General features: G+C 49.1%; 1 protein-coding gene and 2 long non-coding RNA genes across 7 annotated transcripts in view; 1 reads left to right on the plus strand and 2 right to left on the minus strand.

Annotated features, from left to right (window-relative positions):
- Positions 1-1294: 1294 nt before the first annotated feature.
- On the minus strand, positions 1295-22503 carry LRRC52 (leucine rich repeat containing 52). 3 transcript variants are annotated; one of them, XM_038586219.1, is made up of 3 exons: positions 22211-22503; positions 21570-21983; positions 1295-1767 (listed from the first exon to the last, which is right to left on the minus strand). In XM_038586219.1, the coding sequence occupies exons 2-3, from the start codon at positions 21979-21981 to the stop codon at positions 1442-1444; spliced, it is 738 nt and encodes a 245-aa protein (XP_038442147.1). In that variant the 5' UTR covers positions 21982-21983; positions 22211-22503; the 3' UTR covers positions 1295-1441. The 3 variants fall into 3 exon arrangements, with proteins under 3 accessions (XP_038442147.1, XP_038442148.1, XP_038442146.1); XM_038586220.1 differs by having other exon boundaries at positions 22336-22501; XM_038586218.1 differs by having other exon boundaries at positions 21570-22501.
- LOC119868056 lies at positions 10024-15282 on the minus strand. The gene is made up of 3 exons (XR_005385778.1): positions 13564-15282; positions 11673-11791; positions 10024-11139 (listed from the first exon to the last, which is right to left on the minus strand). It is a non-coding gene; the product is annotated as an uncharacterized LOC119868056 (long non-coding RNA).
- Positions 15725-22522, plus strand: part of LOC102152982 — a 68239-nt gene continuing 61441 nt past the window's right edge. Inside the window, exons 1-2 of one of the 3 annotated variants that reach the window (XR_005385773.1) lie at positions 15742-15853; positions 16646-16691. This is a non-coding gene — a long non-coding RNA (uncharacterized LOC102152982). Of the gene's footprint in view, positions 15854-16645; positions 16692-22337; positions 22457-22522 lie in introns of those variants that run through there. The other 2 variants (XR_005385769.1, XR_005385774.1) reach the window with 2 other exon arrangements.

Here is a 22522-nt window from a genome sequence, read left to right on the forward strand (position 1 = left end):
TCATTTTATTCCTGCAATATCCCTGTATGAAGTAGGCACTGCGATGATGGCCATTTACAGCTGAAGAAACTGAGGCACAGGGAGGTGAAATAGCTTGCCCATGGTCACCCCTCACAGTCCACGTAATGGATGAGGAATGATTGGTGGGCTGGGGTTTCAACAGAAGGTGATAATGAACAGTCCCTGAGCCCCTACTTTGTGTGAGGCACCCCCGTATGCGCCGTATCAACAGAGAGTCCCAGGCGGTCTCTGTCGTCATGCTCATTACAAGCAGGAAGCCCAGGTTCATGCAGGGATAAGGATAGAATCGGGAATAGGAACCTAGCCCCAGATTCAGGAGTTCAGACTCCTAACCACTACACTGAACAGATCCAGGAGTCCCGTGGGGTTCCTGTGGTTTCGGGACAGCTGGCTTCATGGGCAGGGCCTTTGGTGGGAGTCTTGAATGCATCTTTGGGTTGGGCCACCCCTGTCTTCTGCTCCCTTTCCCTTCCTCTGACCAGTCGGGGTGGGGCTGGGGATCACACTGGTATACATCTCAGAAAAGACAGCAGCTTGTAGTGCACAGGGCGCAGGCTTTGGGGTCAGGCAGCCTGGGGTTCAGCAGTCGTTCGGCTTCTTTTCAACTCTTTGATCCTGAGCTGGTTACTTGGCCTCTCTGAGCTTCAGGGAAACAAGGGTAACAAGGACCATGTGACCCCTCCACGTTGTCGTAGGGGATGACCCAGTTCATTTTGTCCGCGGCTTGCATGATGAGCCCTGGGCTGTGTCAGGAAACATTTCCTGGGGAGGCGGCTTCATGGGAAGTAGAGTGTGTGGACTTTGGGGTGGTGGGCTGTGCTACTGACCAGCTGGGTGACCTCAGTCCCTTGTTTCTCCTGGGCTTCGATGTCCCACTGTAAACTAATGTCAGTATTAGAGAACTGTAGTGACGATCTTGAGATGGGGCGTGAGGTTGGCCGGGGGACATGTTTGGTCAAGTTCTCTTGATGGCAGTTCTTGTCATTGTGTCTTGTGTTTTTCTCCATTTCATTCATTCATATTAATCTCCACTCATCCCAAGTTGTTTGCTCTTTGAGGACAAGTCCTCTCAATCTTATGCTTCTCGCATCCCTCTGCCAGCACTTCAGTTAGAGGCATAGTAGGTGCTCATTATATTCATGAGTTGGCCTGCTTTTGGGGTGGGCTTCCTGAGCATTTAGATGCATACACCAGCTTTCTAGGCTTTTCCACGCCATCCCGCTGAGCTCAGGGAAGTGTCCTGGGGCTGGTCGAGCAGGAAAGGACCAACTTGTGAAATGGCCACCACATATTTTATTTATCTTACTAATAGGCTTTGGTGTCTAAGACAGCTGGGGTCGGGGGGGAGCGGAGGAGGAGGGCGGGAGGGAAGGCAGGGAGGGAGCCCGGGGAAGGCCTGTCAGATAGCAGTCTCTGGCAGCTAAATCAGCTGAGGGAACCCGTCCTGGCCCGAGTCCGCCCTGTTTTGGAAGATGCGCCCGCTGTCATCCCCCCTCTGGCCGTGCTCGTCCTCGGCCTCGTCCTCGCTCGCCTTGCGCCGGGCGTTCTGGTAAAGCACAGCACACATGCCCGTGAGCCAGGCGGCCACGGTGCCCGCGGAGAAGATGCAGAAGCCGATGAGCAGCAGGAAGATGTAGTCCTGGCGGTCCAGGTGCGTGATGCACATGTACCGGAGCGGGTTCCCCACCTGCGTGATGGGCCACCCCGCCAGCTCGGCGGGCTCCACGCACGTGGCGTTTTGCTCATCTACGAGGAAAAACACAGCAGGCAGAGCGCTGAAAGAGAGGCCCCTCCAGGGTCCTCGGCCCGAAGGGGACCCGGAGAGGCCATTTGGACCCTGGCTACTCGGGGCGCGGTCTGTGGACCCTGCAAGTACCTGGCCCTCATTGGAAATGCGCAGCATCTCGGGGCACCTGGGTGGCTCAGTGGGTGAAGCATCTGCCTTTGGCTCAGGTCGTGATCTTGGGGTCCTGGGATCCAGCACCACCTGGGGCTGAGCCCTGCTCATCGGGGGGCTGCTATTCCCTCTCCCTCTGCCCCTTCCCTCCCCACCCCCACTTGTGCTCTCCCTCTCTCTTGCTCTGCTCTACTAAATAAATGTAAACTTTAAAAGATTCAATTTGTAAAAATAAATAAATAAATGAATGCAGGATCTCAAGCCCCCCCGCCCCCCCCAGCTCCTGAATCAGAATCTGTGTGTCAACGAGGTGATATGTGGGCATAGGAAGGTGGAGAAGTACTGCACCTGCACCCACACTGCTTCTCGCCCCCGCGCCCCCCTTCTGACGTAGCTGCATTCAGGTTGCCTCCTGAAAATGGACTTCTCTTGTTTTCTTTTCTTTTTTTTTTTTTTTTTTTAAGATTTATTTATCTGAGTGAGAGGGTGGAGAGGGGCCGGGGGAGAGGGAGAGAGAGAGAATCTCCCGCCAACTCCCTGCTGAGCATGGAGCCCTAGCAGAGCTCAGTCTCTCGACCCCATGAGATCATGACGTGAGCCGAAATCAAGAGTTGGGGGCTTACGGACTGAGCCCCCCCCCCCCCCCCCCCCCCCCCCCCCCCCCCCCGCCGCAGCAGCCCTGTGCTTGGCTCCTTATGGATCCTCAAGGAACAAGAAACCATAGCAGGGGCAGGGAGGTTGGAAACAAGCAAGCGCTCCATGGAGTGTTGACACTCCACAGACCCCCACCCACACCTGTCACCTCCCTCTCTGCTCTCCCTTCTTGGCTCCCACCTCTCCCCTGCACCTTGTCCCTTCCCCTTCACCCAGGCCTCAGTCCAGCCAGGGACCACGAGGGCATCACACCTGGCCCAGCTCTCGGCGGGGACAAGATTCCCTGGAAGTGCCTCCCGTGTGGTCTCCGCTCAAGAAGTTGGGGTGTGGGGAGCTCAGGGGAAGGGATAAGCAGTAGGGGAGGCCGTTCTGCTTCCCAGTGGGGGGAGGTTGGCATCACTGGCTCATCACACGATCTACGTTGAGTCTTCAGTCCTTTTTAGCAGCTGACTCAGCCGCCTGGCTTCTTCTCTGAGCCCCTCCCTCTGTCAAATGCTATGGACTTGAGTGTGTAACAGAAAGCAAAGTGGGCTCCGGAGCCAGACACACCAGGGCTCAAATACAGACTGTCACTTACTAATTGTGTGAATCTCGGCAGGATATCTATTTCCCTCTCTGAATCCCATTTTCTCATCTTACACATGCAAAGAACGTTACCTGCTTGCAGGGTGATTGAGAGGACCTCATGGGCACAGGCGAGGAGGCAAAGCCACTGTGCCCGCTGCTCCGTGTTGCACACACAACTCAAAACTCTGCCCTCAGCCCTGCGTGTTCCTAGCTCCATATGCTCCGCAGCGCTGATGCAGAAATGCCTGTGTGTGTGTGTGTGTGTGTGTGTGTGTGTGTGTGTGGTGCCAGGGGAAATACATCCAGCAGGCATTACATAAATGAGCTCCAATGCAGAGTGGAGACCAGGGCTTGAGATAATCGTGCTTAAAAATTGTGACAGCAGCTAATATTTTCCCCGCCCCGACTACATGCTAAGCCATATACGAAACGTCTTGTTTCATTCTTCTCACGACTTGGGCCTGCACGATACTGTCCTTGTTTTGCACAGAAGGAAACTGAACCTCCCAGAGTTTCTAGACGACCTGAAGGAGCTAGGCGGGAGACGAGGTACAGGAAACACAGACGAGCGGAGGCGGGAGACACAAAGAAGCTAGCGTGGACAGACGCTTCCCCTAAACTTTCGGGGAGATACTCCAGGCTACGCAAAGGCATTCCTCTCCTCGGTGACCAAGGAGGTTGGGGAAGTCGGGTTTGGACTGGAGCTGGCAGCAGGGGAATTAGTGAAAGGCGTGCAGAAGTGAGCGGGGTCAGGGAGAGGCAGTTGGGCCTGGGTGGCTGGAAGGAGCTGACCAGGCCGAGCGCCGTCCAGGGCCCCTGCAAGCCGGAGAACGTTCCCGTGCCTCACGTCTGTGCTGGGGCACCTGCAGTGAAGCCGTGGCTCTCAGGAAGACGGCCGAAGGCCGCGATGCCTGGGAGACCTGGCTGGTGGCAGAGGCTGTAGACATGGGACTGGAAGGCCACGCACAGTGGTCTCCTCCACTGTGCACACAGATTACAGAGGGGAGGAGAGGAAGCGGTCCTCTTGGGGGGCCCTGCCCCAGGGGGGAGCTCTCAGGACAGGAAACGGGGTGGGGGCTCCATTACACTCTGTCGGGGGGAGGGGGCAGGCACACGATTGCACCTGTGGTCCTCTCTCTCCGCTCAGCCTGGCTAGAGGGTGTCGGGGCTTGGGTCAGCTCCCCAGACTCCAGAGACGGGACATGGGACTATACACAGGTGTGTTGGGGACAGGCAAGTGTGGGATTCTGTGGGCCTAGGGCTTATCTCGTTCTATTTTAAGAAGATTCAGCTTTCAGCCCAGGGCTTGAGCGTCAGACTAAACATGAAACACGGAGTCCCGTTTGGGAGCATTACCTTGAAAGGGGCAATTAGCAGTGATTTTAAGGCTTTGTTAGGTTGCTCTTAAGTGCGGGCATGTGGGTGGCTCTGCGGGGAGGGAGGCCTGGGTTTTCCTACCGCTGCCTTCTTTTCCCAGTCACTGCCAAGGTGGGGGACCGCTTGTCTCCTGGCAGGTCCCCCTAACCCCACTCCCCCCGTTTCCCAGCTCCAGACTATTTCACACACACAAGCCAGATTTCCCGAAGCCCAGCTCTCCGTGGGGCTGACTCTGGCTGGAAACCCTCCTCCGCCTCCCCTGTAGGCCTGCGAGTGACATGCAGACGGCCTGGCCTGGCGTTCAGAGCCCCCAGCGTCTGCCCCCTTCCATGTCTCCACCACCCTCCCCGCTTCTTAGCGCGTCTGTGACTCACCCTTGGCTGCGCTCAAATTAAACTATTAATTCCTTGATTGCGTCTTGCCCGTCTTGCCCGTTGCTACACTGCTCTTTCTGTGTCGAAAACCTCTTCCTTCAGTGTTTGCCCGGATCAAGAGCTTCCTGTCCTTCAAAGTCTGTGTGACTGTGGTGCTCCCAGGAGCACTCCCGCTGGCCTCTCATCCTCAGAGCTCAGACCACCTGTGATCGCCCCTCCTGAGCCCGCCCTGGCACCCTTCCTGTCTCTCTGACAATCTCCCTTCTCCCTCGCTCGGGGGCTGCTTGCCAGAGGAGGAGCATATCTTTTCTTCTCAAGCAGACAGACAAAACTCTTGAAGACCTAAATCCGTGTCTGATCATTCTTGTTCCTGTTAATAAGACGTATCCTTCATTGAAGGAATACTTAATTTGAGGGGGGTTTTCTGGTAATATTTTTATTGTTGAATTCTATCGTTCTACAATGGCCAGAGACATCCTCTCCATGATTTCAGTCCTTTGAAATGTTTTGAGGGGGCGCCGGGCACCTGGGTGGCTCAGTCGATTAAGCACCTGCCTTTGGCCCAGGTCATGGTCTTAGGGTCCTGGGATTGAGCCCTGCATCGGGCTCCCTGCCCCATGGGGAGTCTGCTTCTCCCTCTCCCTCTGCCCCTTCCCCCTGCTTGTGTGCTCTCTCTCTCTCTCAAATAAATAAAATATTTAAAAAATTATTGAGAATTTGCTTTATGGTTGAGCATAAAGTCATTTTTAGTAAATTTTGCATGTGCCTCCCCCCGCCCCGCCCCCCTGGAAAGTGTGTATTCTGTTTTTGCTGACTCTGTCATTCTGTGGATGCCAATTAGGTTGTGATTTTATACAGGTCTTCTGTATCTTTATTGACTTTTTTTTTTTAAGATTTTATTTATTTATTTCAGAGGGAGAGAGACAGAGAGAGAGCAGGGGGAGGGAGAAGCAGACTCCTCACTGAGCAGGGAGCCCGACATGGGGCTTGATCCCGGGACCCTGAGATCATGACCTGAGCTGAAGGGAGACGCCCAACTGACTGAGCCACCCAGACGCCCCTTGACTTTTTTATTAATATCTTTACTGACTTTTCTTTTTAATCTATAAAAACTATTATTTCTTGGTTACTACTAGTCTATTAATTGTCTATTGGCTACTGGGAGAAGGATGTTTAAGTCACCCGTTTTTTTTTTTTTTTAAGTCACCCGTTTTGATTGTGCATTTACGTACTTCATATATTTCTGTCATGTTTTGCTTTACATATATCGAAGATATGTTATTAGACGTGTAGAAAGTTCCTCCTGTTACCTGCTCCTGGCAGATTTGCCCTCTTTCCACTGAGCAACATCTCGTTATTTCCAGTAATGCTTCCTGCCTTAGAGTCTACTGCCTTTGACATTAGTAAGGCTCCATCAAATATCTTTTGGTTAGTATTTGCATCATTTATCTTTTGCCATCCTTTTACTTTTAATCTTTCTATGTTCCCATATTTAACATATGTTTTCTATAAGCAGCATGTAGCTGGGTTTTGTTTTCCATCCAATCTAGCAAAGTTTGTATTGTAATTATTCCATTAACATTTAATGTTAGGGACGCCTGGGTGGCTCAGCGGTTGAGTGTCTACCTTCAGCTCGGGGCGTGACCCTGGTGTCCTGGGATCGAGTCCTGCATCGGGCTCCCTGCATGGAGCCTGCTTCTCCCTCTGCCTGTGTCTCTGCCTCTCTCTGTGTGTCTCTCATGAATGGATAAATAAAATCTTGAAAAAAAATTTAACATTAGACTGACATGTTTTCAACCTGTCCCATTTATTTTATGTCTCTTTCTCTCTACTTTGTTGCCTTTTATTTTATGATTTCATTTCCTTTTCATTAGTTTGTTAATCAAACATTCTTTTCCTATTCTGTCCTGATGACATTAGAGACTATAGACCCATCTACTGATCTTGGAGTGCGTGCTGGGCATCAGAGAAGGTGCTTTTCAAAATTAAACTCTACTCTTGATCACCCCACCGGGCAGTTTTAGTTATTACTCCCATGCTACTACCAAATAAATAAATGGTTTATCAGTACTCCCTCTCTGGCTTTCTTGATTTCCTTTCCTCTGACAAAAGGCTACCAAGTTCTGTTGTACTGCTGTGAACTGCACAACTCCAGGGCCTTCATTCATATTAGGAACAGATGACTGGCCCCCTTGTCTCTCAGCCCCATTCCCTGGGCCCAGGGCACTTGTCCCAGTTCAAACTCCCAGGTACGATTACAGGTGTCATTAATGTTTAAATTCTTCCTGCAAATAGTTCCTAAGGAAACATAGACTCCCCACTTTGTTTATTTCCACACATAGCATGCTACTCACAGGCAGGAAACCTGTTTGCCAGACTCACGTGTCTGGAGGAGCAAGGGTTTCTGTGGCTCAGAATCACATGTTTTGCAGGAGCCCAAGAAGTCTCCCATTCAGAAAACTGGTTTGAACCCAGTTATTATAAGACAAACCAGCTTGTGGTCTCCTGTAGGTTCCCAAGGAGTCGAGTGCAGGCTCTGAGCCCCCCATGCTGAGTGGATGGTTGAGCCTCCCTGTGGTGACAACGTACAGTGAAGGATGGAGTTTGGAGGCTCCCTTCACCACTAAGCTGTCCCTGCCCCCGAGAGCGCAGCACTGGTTTCTAGCAGCTTACCCACTTTGTCCTAAGACTTCCCCCTTGAACCCCAAGAAAGACCTGATTCCCCCATTTCTCCTTAGTAGACTCTAGCTTGCTTGGATGTAGAGTACTAGATGCAGAGTACTTTGTCTCATTTTTTTTTCTCCAGCTCATTGTGTATTTGTCAAGGAAGTGGATTGACCTACTCCTTTGTCTGCCTCTTCCCACTAGATTAAGAGCTCCATGAGACACGGGGTTTTGTCTGCGTGGTTCACTGTTGTACCCTCAACACCTAGAACAGCACTTCACCCATACTAGAGCTCAAAGCATGTTTGTTGAATGAATGAAATGTTACTTGTTGTTAATACCCCTTGGGGTCAATGTCATTGATATCATGCTCGGCTAGAGGCTAGTGAACCTGGGGAGATAGAAGGCCAAAGGCAGGTCAGCTAATCCCTTGCCTCCTTGGACTCATTTATGCCAGATAAGTATTAATCCCTCATCCCTCGTGAGGATTCAGTGAGCCACGGGGTGTGAAGTCCTGGAGGAGTCAGGAAGAGGTGGTCCCCAGGACCAAATAGAGGAAAGACAGCCTTGAACTGGAAGGAGAGACTCCTCTGTCCTCTGAGGCTGCAGAGAGAGAAGGGAGGGTGAATGTGGATGGGGACAAGTGAGGATGCAGGTGTTGCAGGCATGGCATCAAAGGTCCCCAGTACTAGTCCCCAATTCGTACTAGAGAACTGTTTGAGAGCAGAGGCCCTCTTTGTTTGGCTTCATATGCCTAGTGCCTGGCACACAGTAGATGCTCAATAAATGTCTGTTGAATGCATACAGGGGAGAATGGGTAGGTTCATTGATCTGATCTCACACAAGCAGTTCTTAAACCCTTGTGTCTTTGGCCTCGTGGTTTAGGACCAGTTCCCGACTGGAATTTGAAGGGACCACTGTTATGTTTGTCTACATTCTGGGTGGCCCGGAGGAAATGACTCTCTGGGGGGGAACCTAGATTGGACCACACAGCAGCCCAACACCACCAAAGTCAACCAGCCAGAAAGGCCCCCTTCTCAGACCCGCATGCGGGGTCCTCTGAGCATTGGCTTCTACCTTTCCTATCTAGAGCTCATCACCTGTCTGTCTCCTCTGGATGGCGTGAGCCCAGGTTCCACAAACTCCATGGGCCAGATCCAGCCTGCAGCCTGTTTTTCCAAATACGTTTTTATTGGAACACAGCCATGCCCATTTACTTACATATTTCATTTTTTAGGTATTTATTTGGGAGAGAGGCACACACGAGAGAGAGAGAGAGAGGGAGAGAGAGAGCGAGCAGAAGTAGGGACAGAAGGGTGGAGGAAGCAGCGGACTCCCAGCTGAGCAGGGAGCGTGATGTGACCCCAGGACCTTGAGATCATGCCCTGAGCTGAAGGCAGATGCTTCGCTGACTGAGCCACCCAGGCGCCCCTATTTATGTATTTTCTATGACTGCTTTCAGGTTACAGATGGCAAAATCGAGGAGTTGCAACAGAGATCCACAAAGCCTAAAATATTTGCTATCTGGCTTTTTATAGAAAGCAGTGCTGATTCCTGGTCTAAACCAGCCCTGGCATGAAAACTTAAAGGTTTGGATGATTTGGGCTTAGGCACTACAATTCTTCTCTAATACATTTTCCCCCCTTGGTTAAAGAGTCTATATTTTGGTAAAGGTTAAAACTGATTCATAGCCTCTTGGAACATTACAGGAAAGCCCTTCAAATCCAGCAAGTTCAACCCGATTGTTCCTGTGCTTTAGAGGTGCTCGAGGCTACAGGACTGGCCTTTTGGACAAATGGTTGTATATGGGCATGATGTGCAGGTGCAAAGACCCCTTTCCCTCATAATACCTCCTTACGCACTTGTCTTATGTACCCAGAATGCTGCCAGCAGGAGATAGACCTTCCATCCTGCCAACCAAATAAGGCTTAAAGAGTATGGTCTTGTGAAAAAAAAGCTAACAACAGAAGCCCCTTCCCCGGGGGGAACCCATGCTGTCATCTTCCTTGAGGAAGGTTTTGATGGGGCAGGGAGCCAGCTCCATGGCTGGGCTGGGGGATGGAGCCAGGTGGTTCTTGGAAGCTAAAGGCAAATGCTAGTTTCTGCTCAGTTGGGTCTAAAGCTGGGCCTGCTTAGTAACTATCCATCTGGGGTCGCCTGGGGGACTCTGTTGGCTAAGCAGTCATGGTCAAGTCATGGTGCCTGGGGTCCTGGGATTGAGCCTAGCTTTGGGGCTCCTTGCTCAGTGGGGAGTCTGCTTCTCTTTCTCTCTCTGCCTCTCTTCTGGCTTGTGCTCTCTCTCTCTAACTCTTTCCTTTTTTTTTTTTTTTAAAGATTTTATTTATTTATTCATGAGAGACACACAGAGAGAGGCAGACACAGGCAGAGGGAGAATCAGGCTCCCTATGGGGAGCCCAGTCCGAAACTGGATCCCAGGACCCCAGGATCATGCCCTGAGCTGAAGGCAGACACTCAATCACTGAGCCACCCAGGGGCCCTAACTCACTCTTAGATAGATAGATGATAGATAGATGACAGATAGATAGATAGATAGATAGATAGATAGATAGATAGATAGATAACTACCCATCTGCTTGGAAAATCCCAGGTAGGGAAGGTAGTAGAACAGTGGTCCTCATGGATAACAGGCAACTTAGAAAAGCTCAGTAGCAGCAGGGCACCACCGATCACCGGTCACCCACACAGACTTTGGGAGCTCTCCTTGCTTCCTCTCTCATATCACGAGCCGTGTCTCAAACCACGAGCCATTCCTGTTAGTCTTACCTTCCAAACACATCCCAATTCTTATATTTTCCCATCATCTGGACCGTTACCCTGGTCCAGGCCACTATCCTCCCTCACCTGAGCTGTGACAGCCCTCCTCATCTGTGTCCCTGCTCTGCCCTCAGTCTCTCCCCACCCAGCATTGGGAGCCCTCTGCAGGTCCTAGGTCATGCCCCTTCCCTGCTCAAAACCCTTTCGTGATTTCCTGTCACACTCAGGAACAAAATTGAAAGCCTCTCATTGGCCTAGAGGTCCTAACTGACCTGGCCTCTTGCTAATTTTCTGTCTCCTTCCTTCATCTGTCTCCCCTCTGCTCACCCTCTAAGATAAGCATGCTCATTCGACCCCAGGGCCTTTGCATTTGCTCTTCCCTCTGTCTAGAAAGTTCCCTTCCCCCACATCTTATTTCCACAGCTTGTCTCCTTACCTTACTCAGTTCTCTGCTCAAATGTCACCTCCTCGGCACTACCCAACAGAAACAATCTGCCTTGTCCTCCATCCCAGACACACTCTCTCCTTTCTCTTCCCATATTTTCCTCTTATTGTCCCTTGACATCAAGTCCTATGCTTAATTGCTTATTTATTCCCTTCCCGCTAGAGTGGAAGCTCTGTGACGGCACATCTGTTTCTGTTCTCAGCTGTATGCTCGGGCCTTGGCACCTGGTAGATGCTCAGTAACTGTTAGTGGAACAGGAGAACTCAGGGGCCAGGCCCAGCTCCTCCCCACCCCGTGCGGATGTCAGATCAGTCAACAAGGCCTGTGCCTCACCTCAGCCACATGCTGTGGCCCAAGCATCGTAGCTGTTGGAAGAAGATATTGAAAATTGCGAGGGTTTGTTAACATGACTCATCCTAGTCCTCACTACATTTTAATCGGATGTATCAGACATAATTAGCTGTTCTTTTATTTGGGTTGAGGGGAAGGACAAATCTATCACTGTTCTGATAAGAAAAAAAAAATCACCGTGTATGGGCTAAGCATCGCATTTCATTTTTAAAAATATAATGCTGTCATTTTGAAGGTTTTAAAACACCCACTCCCACCCCAAAAGCTCTAGCTCCCCCTCACCCCCGCCTAAATTGGACTCTCTGCGGACAGTGCACGCAAGCACACGGAGGGCAGCACCACAGCAGGACTTACCCTGTCTGTCTCGGTCAACCCACATGGCTGTCCCCCTTCTCTGCACCCTGTGTGGCTTTCGCAGTCACCACCAGGAATTGTCACGGCAACGACAGTAGCTAACATTAGCTGAACATTACTACGTGCATTTCTAAAACTTTCATCTGGGTCGTTTCATTTAATCAGCACAACAACCCGAGAAATAGGCACGAACCTATCGCCGTTTTATAGACGAGGAGCGTGGTTCTTGTGTAGATTGCGGCCCAGCTGGTAAGTGATGGAGGCAGGATGGAAAACCAGGTAGTTTGAATCCAGAGCCCATCTTGGTTTTGCCTATTCAACGGGGAGTATGATCCTCTTGAGAACAAAGGGATATTTTAGGATCACCTACTTGGGCTGGTGCTACCAAAGCATCATAGAGAACAGCGTGTGAAACTTGTGTACTCTTCTAGATATAAAGTCATCCTTTGTCTTTTATCTCACTGAAAGTAGAATAGGGACTCTCGGGCAGGCCCCTCGATTCCTTTGCCCCATGTCCTCACAGTTATGCCATGTGCGCTTGCCCTCGCTTCCTTCTCCACAGCCCCAGAGGAGGGACCTTTTCCTGTTTGAGGCTGACCCTCCATTTCATTCTGGAGTCCACTCACTCCCGCCTCCCCAGGGGCTTTACCCCGTCAGTTACTCTCCCTGTCCTGTGTCTTTGCCCTGCATCGACTCTTCTCAGCAGCAGATAAACACCTCCATGGACCTCTTTGCTCCTAAGAAAATAAGTACCCGCTTTGTACAGTTCCCCTCCATCTATCGCCCTAGCTCCTCGGTCCACAGCCAAACTCCCTAGAAGAGTTTACATTTTTTTCAAGTAATCTCTATGCCCAATGTGGGGCTCGAACCCACGACCCTGAGATCATGAGTTGCATGTTCCACCAACTGAGCCAGCCAGGTGCCCCAAGTTTACATTTTTTTTGCACCTCTTTTTTTTAAAAATATTTTATTTATTTATTCGAGAGAGAGAGAGAGAGAGAGAGAGGCAGAGACACAGGCAGAGGGAGAAGCAGGCTCCATGCACCGGGAGCCCGATGTGGGATTCGATCCCGGGCCTCCAGGATCGCGCCCTGGGCCAAAGGCAGGCGCCAAACCGCTACGCCACCCAGGGATCCCCTTTTTCTGCACCTCTTTTCTTCCTTGCTATTCATTCTGTAGCTCACTGCGCTCTGGTGTCCACTCCCTCCATGCCATGGGAATCATCCAAGACATCAGGGACCTCTTGGTAGCTAAATCTGATGGACACTTTTCAATCCTTACTTGACCTGCTTCCACTCTTTGAAACTCTTTTCTTGGCTTCTGTGAGTCCACCTTTCTCTGATTTCGTTTCTCTTGCCTGGCTGCTTCTGCCCAGGACACCTTGTGCGTGGCTCTTCTTGGCCCTTCTGTATGTTGGCATTCCCCAAAGCTTCTGTCCTTGCCCTGTTACCCACCCCCTGCCCCTGTTCTAAACTCCTTTGCTGGCTTATCTCATCCTTTGTTTGATTTCAATGATCACCAGTGAGCTGATGATTCTGAAATATGTATTCTATTCTTCTGGATTTCAGGCCAGAATGTTCAAAGGCCTCCTGGTTCACGGGGCCCCTCCCACTCAACACGCTCAAGATGGGACATGTTCTCCCCTAAGCTCCTCACTACCCTTCCTCCAAGAGTGTCCATCTCAGGGAAGCCTCCAGAGCCATTGAAGCCAATTCTTTTCTGTTATTTTCCACATCTCATTTGCTCATTGATTTTTCTCAATAAATATTTATTGAGCCTTTTTCCTGTGTCAGGCCCTGAACTAGTTTCTGAAGCTTCAGACATGTTCTTTGCTCTCATAGACCTTACTATCAGGGAAGATAAATGTTAAATATACATATCTATTAATTACTTAGAACTTGCCAGAAGTCATGAAAGGAGGACTGGGAACTTGGGAGGGTCTGGTTCAGTCCCGAGTCCTATTCCTTCTACCTTTGAAATGGTTCCTTCTGACCTGTCTAGACTTCTTCATCTGCTGCCATAGACCATCTTCCTCCCTTACCTGGATGCCCACAGGAGCATCCTAGCCCTGCATCCAGGCTCACCTGCCTCCCAGAACTTTTCAGGATGTACTGCATGTTCCCAAGAAAATCCTTCAAAGGCCCTTCATGGCTGGATCCCTGTTTCTCTTTCTAGCCACATCCACACTCTGCTGGATTATCTCCAGGCTGGAGAGCTCTTCACTTCTAGAGATAAGGAAACTGAAGTTGGCTGCTTTGGCCAGCCTTGCACAGCTGCCTTCCAGAAGCCTGAGTGGTGCTGGGTGACCAGAGAGGCCATGCACAGAGGTCTGGCATTTTTGAACTTGAAGGGACTTCGGGTCACCTACTTTCAGGGATTTCAAGTGGGTTGAGCTCAAGAGTGTGTGAGAATTACTCAGGATCCTTCCTAAGCTGCACGTGCTTGCCACCCCATCCCTCCTTGGCTTTTCTGGGTAGTTTAGGGATCACTGACCCACTTGCACCCCTCTTAGCCCCCTTATTGCCCTCATGAGGCTGCTCCTCTGGCTCTCAGCAGGGTGTTTGTGAGAAGGAGGGAGAGACAAGCTGGCAGAGCAGCTGACGGCCTTGGAAATGTCTGCTGCCCAGCTGTTCCCTTTCTGGGTGTCTGGTCCCTGCAGCAATTTCTCTGGTGGAGAAGATGGGTTAGCATTAATAGTGGAAGAGTGTGAGGACCTGAATTCATTCCGGAAATCTAAGTCTTGGCACAGTTGTAGATGACTTTGTACTTGGTGGGTTGAAATGGGGCCATTATCCTATTACAGCAGCCTTGAATACAGGATGAAGTAGCGCTGGAATGAAACGAAGATGTTCTCTGCTCAAAATGCCCTCAAGATGACGTGGACCTGAAACAGCATATGACCCAACCCATCTGCTCCCCGCAGATGTCCCCGAGTGGCTTTGTCCGCTGCCTCTGTAGCACTCCTGCCCAGATTCCTCTTTGATTCGTGGGCACCCCCCCATCGGGTCACCCAGGATTGTTTAAGGACTATAATTTAAGAGCTGACAGAGGGACACTCTGTCCCCAAACTACTCCCGCTTCTACCCCTGGTAGTCTGTCACTTTCTGAACTCTGTTTCTGCAAATGCTCCTTGAGGGAGACATGTCAAAACATTATTAGCCACTAACATCTCAGTGCAAATCAGTTTATTCACCAGTGGGAGCAGCCACTATAGATCTAGAACAGAAGTCATTGTCATAGGGTTTCTCAAAATATGGTCTAATGATCTGCACAGTCCAAAACCAGAATCTCTGGATATGGGGCCTGAGGCTCCTGTGCTCATTGGAATTTGAAAACCACTGGCTGAGGAGGCCAGGTCTGGGAGGACAGTCTAGGGCATCGAGTCTCCTGGGGATGGACGCACTGTTCTAGTCAAGTAGACAGGAGGTAGGACAGTGCAGGGGTTCCAGACTGCCTACTTCCTAATTATGTGCGTGTCCTAATTATGTGACTGTGGACTGCTTCTCCAGGAGGGCCTCCGCCTCAGCATCGATCCATTGCACTGCCCATTTGGGACCCCGTCTGCTGATCCCTGCTCTTCTCCCACAGTTAGGTGCACCTTGTCTTTCTATTTATGTCCATAGACTACCAGCTAGATGGGCTTTAGAGAGTATCTAATCCTACTACCTTTTTATTTCAAAGACAAGTGAGTCTCAGAGGGAAAGTGACTTGCCCCACATCACACAGTGCATTGCGGGGACCAGGACAGGACCTCTTGGCTGCCTGTCTTTCTTTCTTTCCTCCCTTTCTTTTCTTTCTTTCTTTCTTTCTTTCTTTCTTTCTTTCTTTCTTTCTTTCTTCTTTCTTTCTTTCTTTCTTTTTTTCTTTCTTTCTTTCTCTTTCTTTCTTCTTTCATATTCCATTCATCTACTTGAGAGAGAGAGAGCAAGTGAGAGAGAGAGAGCACGAGTGGGAGGAGGGACAGAGGGAAAGGGAGAAGCAGACTCCCTGCTGAGCAGGGAACCCCCCCACCCGCCGACGTGGGGCTTGATCCCAGGACCCCAGGATCATGACCTGAGCCAAAGGCAGATGCTTAACTGACTGAGCCACCCATGCGCTCCAGGACTTCTTGGCTTTCAATTGCATTTTCTCTCTCTTGTATCCCAAGATTGTCTTATGAAAGATGGGAATTATGACATCTTTGTAATGAAAGCACCCCAGCATTATGCCCAAAATGTTGGGCATATAATGATCATACAACAAATATTTCAGAGTCAAATGGACGGGGATGTATCTAGAGTAAGAAGAGTCATGGCATGAGGGGAAAACACTGAATCTGGATGTCAGGAGATCTCCGTGTTGGGCTTGGCTCTATAGCCACTTACTTGTGAGGAGGTGAGATTTTTTTTTTAGGAGGCAGGATTTTAAAGTTCCATCTCAAGCATCTTATATTAAAAGGCTACCCAAGGAATACCTGGATGGCTCAGGGGTTGAGCACCTTCCCCTGGCTCAAGGCGTGATCTGCAGTCTCAGGATTGAGTTCCACATTGGGCTCCCTGCATGGAGCCTGCTTCTCCCTCTGCCTGTGTCTCTGCCTTTCTCTCTCTGTGTTTTTCATGAATAAATAAATAAAATCTTAAAAAAAAGGCTACCCTAATATGGTGGCCAGTGGCCATTCATGGGGCTACTCACATAATTTAAAACAACATAAAAATTAAAAATTCAGTTCCTCAGTTGCTCTAGCCTAATTTCAAGAACTCCATACCCACGTGAGGCTAGTGACTACCATATTGAACAGCACAGATATAGGCCATTTCTACTGCAGCAGAGACTTTTGTTGGACAGCACTAGACGAGACTGTGGGAGAAGAGAGGATGGAGTCCAGGATCCTTATGTCCAGGAGCTTAGAATTGCGCATTTTTGAAAGCATCTTTGGAGGCGCTCAACCCTGTCCTACTAGGCAGTTCTATCCTGGGAAGAGTTCAATTGCCACTCTCACCTTCAAAGAGCATTAACGCCTGGGAAATTACAGTCCCAGCCAGGAATTAGTCCTCCTATCTGCTGACCAAGCCATAAAGAAAATGGAATCTGTGGGTCTGTTTTTAACTCTGTATTGATTAGAGCGTCCTGGTGACCAGCACTTTATTACTCACCCCTGTTTCTGCTGTGATTTTCATGTTTGCAAAGTGAGTATGTGAACTTTTTGAAGATGGAACAGTTTTCAGTGCATCTGGTGAGTATACCATCAGAGGGTTTTTTTTTTTTTTTTGATGAAGACCTTTGATAATAGCACCAAATTTCTTGCTAGTGTGGGAAAATTTTGATATTCCTATTCAGTATAGCTTTATGATGAAAAAAGGTGAATAAAAACAGTTTAGCCTTCCCCACAGGCCCTTTATGGGGGTGAACTGAGTCAACATGTGACATGGGGGAGGCACATATTACTGCCTTCATATCTTTTGTTTTAAGATCTCCCCATTTCTTTCCTGGACCTTGGCTTCCTTCAAGGTTCCCCTCTGTTGCCGAATTAATTTTAGCTAACTGTATTTCTCAAGAATTCACTTCTGCCTCTGATATGAGAGCTGAGAAAGGCTTGGGGACACTGGTATTATTCAGCCCCAGGGTTCATATATTTTGTAGGGTCCTCTTCCAAATTTGAGCACTTTTTGGGACTCAAAGGGACAAACCTCTAATGGCTAATTTTAGCTCAGTGGTAGACAGTGGATGGGGGAAAGTCCTCTTCAAATAACAAAATCAGGGATCCCTGGGTGGCGCAGCGGTTTGGCGCCTGCCTTTGGCCCAGGGCGCGATCCTGGAGACCCGGGATCGAATCCCACGTCGGGCTCCCGGTGCATGGAGCCTGCTTCTCCCTCTGCCTGTGTCTCTGCCTCTCTCTCTCTCTCTCCGTGTGACTGTCATAAATAAATTAAAAAAAAATAACAAAATCACACCATGTAGGTGACTTCTTATACCACAGTTGGACCTCCTTGCCTTTATCCCTTGATAGCTGTCTGCATGTCTACACCTGTTGCTGGAAGTGGGGTTTGTCTTTAGGTAGAACTTCAGTTCCAGATTCAGGTGATTCAGAATCACTTTGCTGCTACTACTGGCAAAGCCCTGAGTCTTATGATCTAGGCTGAGATCAAGCCTTGATTTGGCCTTCTGGTTTTGTTCCCCAGTCTGAACTCTTGTGTTCATAACTTGCCTAATACCCAGCTCCCTCTAAGACTTCCTCTGTCCCATTTTCCCAGGATTTAGAGCCCTGGGACCTGCTGATCACTTTTCAACATCCTATCTATATCCCTCCCTCCCCCCGCCTCCCCCCACCATGCATCCCTATAGTCATGTTTACCAGACAGGGCACACTGTCCTCTTGTTCCTTGTGTGCTGAAACTTCCTGAAGTCTACTGCTTATCCCAGGGATCACCTGACTGATGTCTGCTATTCTCTTAAGTACCGTGTATCTTTCCCACATCTGCCAACCATTTGTTTATTGAATGCTTTTTGGTGTGCAAGACTCAATACTAATGGAAGTTTGTAAGCGTTCTCATCTCAGCAGCCTAGACAGGTTGGCTCTATTATTATACCTGTCTGAAAGATGAGGAAGTTGAGGTTCAGAGAGGCTAAGTAACTTCTCAGATATCCTACAAATAGCAGGCAGCAGGGCTAGGGTTATAATTCAGGTCTGTTTCACTCCAACCTGAGCTCTTTAACACTGGGCTCCCCTCCCTGCAGGGTGGTTGCCATTCCTCACCTGCAACTGAAGCTCTCCCAAGTGCCTCCTCTACCCAAAAGGCATATGGAGGCCTCTTTTGTCCTGCTCTGTCCAGTGGGGTTAGTTCTGCTGTACCTGACTGGACCATGAGACATATATGGTGCAAATGATCATAGTCATGTGAGTCTCCACACATAGTTCAAGGTTCCCTCCATGAGCACTTGTTTGGCGCATAATAGGACTCAATAAATATTTAAATGGATGAACAGATGAACTAAGTGGTAGCATGGAAATTCCTTACTTCACTGCCTTGCTATTCAAGGGATCTATATCCTGCCCCTCTATTATCTTGCTCACCTTAATACTGGACCACAGGGAAAATCTCCCAATGCTAATGTTCAGTATCTTCCTGGATCTAAAGGGAAAGCCATCTTTAATTTGGATTCTTCTTTATAAATAACCATGTACTCAGCTCATTTCAGAGAGATTCTTCTTATATCTTGCAGTGTGGTACATGGCGAGATATGTACTCTCCATTCTAGAACATGCCAAAGATCACCTTTCTATAGCAGGTGTGGTCTAATAGGTGAGCCTGTGCTTTAGTGTTTGTCCGTAGCAAAGATATTTCCACTTATCAGGGGCATGAATCATGTGAGAGTCATACAAAATAAATCTTCCATTATGTTGAGGGCTAAAGGGCAAGAGAAGCACCTAATGAATTCTACTGTGTATGCATTCAATTTTATGTGTATATGTGTGCCCCTTCATGTACGGGTATGTATCTACACGTTGAATGTGTGTATGTGCATTATGTATGTGTAATATGTGGGTGATTGTGTGTGAGTAGCTGTGTATATGTGTACACATATACAGTATGTGTGTGTGGGGGCACATCTTCGTGTTTGTATGTATATGGGAATATGTATGTGTGTTTGCCCTTGTGTTTATGCATATGTTTGTGATGTTGTATGTGTATGTATGTGTGGGAACGGACAACCAGACTGACTGAGATGCAAAGGTTGGGCTCCTTCTCTGGGAGTTTGGGTGGGTCGGGGTGAACTTGGACTTATAGGAGGAGTGCAGGCCTGTGATGAGTTTACATTGGCTAGAGCTCATTAGCCAACGGAAATGATCTTGGGTGAGCTCCATGTGTAGTCAGATAGGAAATAAAGCTGTAATTTAGATGCCGTGGCCATATGCTTCTAACATGACTTATATTTATAACTAAGCTGACTTATAGGATCACAGTTATCATGTAATTTGGGGATTTAAGATCTAGTAGTCTCATGAAAAAAGACGAATCAGAATCAGAAGATTAAAAAAAATTTTTTTTTTTTTTGCTATTTACTAGCCATGTGATTTTGGGTCAGTCTATTTTCTCATCCACGTGATAGGGTTAAAAATACCAATCCTAGCCTCTTCCACAGGCCCAGGGAACAAAATTTAAGGGTTGGTATTACACTCAAAGTAAAGAAAATGAGACAGTATGTGTGAGAAAACTCTAGCAGCTGCAAAGCTCTCTACAAAGATAAATTGTTCTATGACTAGCCTTGGGCTCATTAGTGTTTTTAAGAGATAACAATTGTTAGCCAGGGCAATGAGACCATAGTTCTGCATGAAGTGGCCTGGGCGGGTTCCGCTAGGCCACCAAACAACAGAGAGAGATGAGCAGACCAGTTGTTGTGGGTGCGTGTTGAGGGAGGGGGCTCACACTGGCCAGCGACTAAAAGCTTTGTCTATCTCAAAAGACAGACTCTTCATTCATGAGGAACTCATGGGCTTGACAAGATAGATACCCGCTTCTGATGTTTTTTAAAACGCACAGTGAAACAGATCTGGTTTATAGTCCTATTCAATCCCGGAATGAAATGAGTCAAGGAGTCCAAAGCAGTCAGCCTGAGCATTCTGAGAAGACACGACTCTGTAAGCAGAATTTTGATTGAGGGAGATTTGATGGCCGGTAAAGTGGTAGGCTTAGGGACTACGGGAGAAGCCAAGCCATGTCGCCCTTTTCAGCTAGGGTAGGAGGTCCTTCTGACTACTTGGTGGGCTCTGCTCAAGGAAAATATATACTTATGGTGGGCAGGGGACAAGAGAAGATGAAGCTCTCCATGGGCTAGTTACATGAACATTGACAGGAGAATCACATTGAATGCACCAGTCATTGAGAAAAGTAGAAGACATTCTCTCTGGAGAGGTAAGGCAACCTAGCCAAGATAACTGTTCCTCTGTTCTTTCATGATCAGTATTCTTAAGAAGATACGTCTGATGAAGTTCTTTCCTTTTGATTTATTCTAGCTCAGCTTGAGGGCCAGGTGCCCAGGGCGCCAAATGTGAGAAAGCCACCCGCTCTTACTATCTCCCTGAATCTTGCATCCCAGGAGGCTCGCTTGCCTTACCATAGTCCAGGCCCTGCCTGGAAGACATGTTAAGACCCGACCATTGGAAGGAGGGCCAGAAGGGCACATTTTCACTTGCTGCCACCATTCAATGCCCTCTCCCCCAGATCCCCTTAAAGCTTATCATTTTTGGCTAGGAATCTTTCTGGGCCTTTGCCAACCTGGGCAAGATATCATGGTGGAAGTTTCAGAAGGTGCCGATGCATGAAAATATCTTCAAGAACAGACACTCAGGGAAGGGAGAGAAGACATGGTTTGGACAGGCTTTGAGCCCAAAGTCCAATTTTGCCAGATTACATCAGTGGCTCTGGGCTTTCTATGAGGAATGATTCACATTTCCTTGAGGTCCTGAGTGAAGGAGATACTGATAAAGTGGGATAATGGGAGGATAAAGGATGGGACAGTAAAGTCACTGAAAAGAAGAGGGGTTTGAGACACTGGAGTGCCCCAGGGACCACGGCAGAGGGGTGGGGACAGTGGAGAGCCTGGCAGCACTGGCTTGGAAATCTACCAGGTAAGACTTGAGAATCTGCCAGTGAGATTGAAACCTCCTGCTGGACATAGTGGGCGCTGGTGAGCTGTTGACGGATGCATGCTCACCCTTACTGGGGGGCACTCTCACTGTCTAGGGAGCTCCTGTGGCCCTTCCCCTACCTCTATGGAACTTTCTCTTCTGTACATCATACTGTTGGATCCTCTATGGCCTACTCATGACTGAATTTACTTTTGGATCCTGGAAAAATTCAGTCACTGAATCCAACAGATTGAAATAGTCCACCCATGGACTACGGTGACCCTGAATTTCTTACTTTGCAGTTACAGACTCATTGCCTCCTGAGTCAACCCAAGGATGGATCCTGCAGAGCAATAAGAATGCTTTCAATCAGCTTACCTCAGAGTTTTCTCCCATCCTGACCATCTTTTGACTTTACCTTTTCTGGAATTAATTCCTCCTCCTCCGTCACATTCTTGTCCCCACACCCAGTCAAACCCTCACCTGGATGGTTCAGATGGGACACTATTAAGTAGATGGTGAAGTCCAGGAAGGAGCAGTTGCACTTCCACGGGTTTTCACTCAGATACAGGGTTTGTAGAGTTAGGAGGTTTTGGAAGGCAGCATTGTCCAAGGTCTGCAAGCCGGTGTTTCTGAGGTCCAGGTATCTCAGAGAGCTGGTGTTGGCAAAGGTATACTTGTTCAGGGAGAACAGGTGAGGGTTGTTGGAGATGTTCAGCTGCACCAGGTTGCTGAGCATGGAGAAACTGTATGGGGAGATCAAGGTTAGGTTGTTGGAGCTGAGATCGAGGTAGATGAGTCTGAAGACCCCGATGAAGGTATAATCCATCACCTCGCGAATCAGGTTATTCCGACAGTCCAAGTAAACAAGGTCACTGAGGAGTCCTAGATTCATCGCTGGCAAAAAGGTGATGCGGTTATCATTCAGGTACAGCCTCCGGGTGTTCAGGGGTACATCAGGGGGGTATTCGGCTAACTGGATCCCTGTGCAGATCACTTCCTGGGCTTGACACTGACAATTATTTGGACACTTTGACCCCGATACCAGTCCCATTCCAAAGGAAAAGAGTAACCACCCGGGCCCAGGGCCTGAAGCAAGGGACATAGTAAGAAGCCGCAACTACCCTCCTTCCACCTTCCTGCGGGCGCTGTCCCTCTGTTCAGAAGGCTGCCGAGGGGCGGGGTGGGGGGGAGGGGCGCTGGAAAGAACTGTAACACCCTAGCTTTGTGCAAAGCAATTTTCCATTACAGGAGAACTGAACAGAAGTTGAAACGCGAGGCCCAATGCCCCGCCGCCCGGCTTGGTGGCTCTGCCGACTGCTCACTCCCAGACTGCCGCTGGAAGCTTGCCCGCTTGGCTGCTCTGAAAGGTCTCACCCTTTCCCTGCGTTTGCGAGTGAAGGGGAGCCAGGGGAGAGCCACATGACAATGAGGTT

This window comes from Canis lupus, chromosome 38 (assembly GCF_011100685.1).
Source record: "Canis lupus familiaris isolate Mischka breed German Shepherd chromosome 38, alternate assembly UU_Cfam_GSD_1.0, whole genome shotgun sequence".
Taxonomy (NCBI): domain Eukaryota; kingdom Metazoa; phylum Chordata; class Mammalia; order Carnivora; family Canidae; genus Canis; species Canis lupus.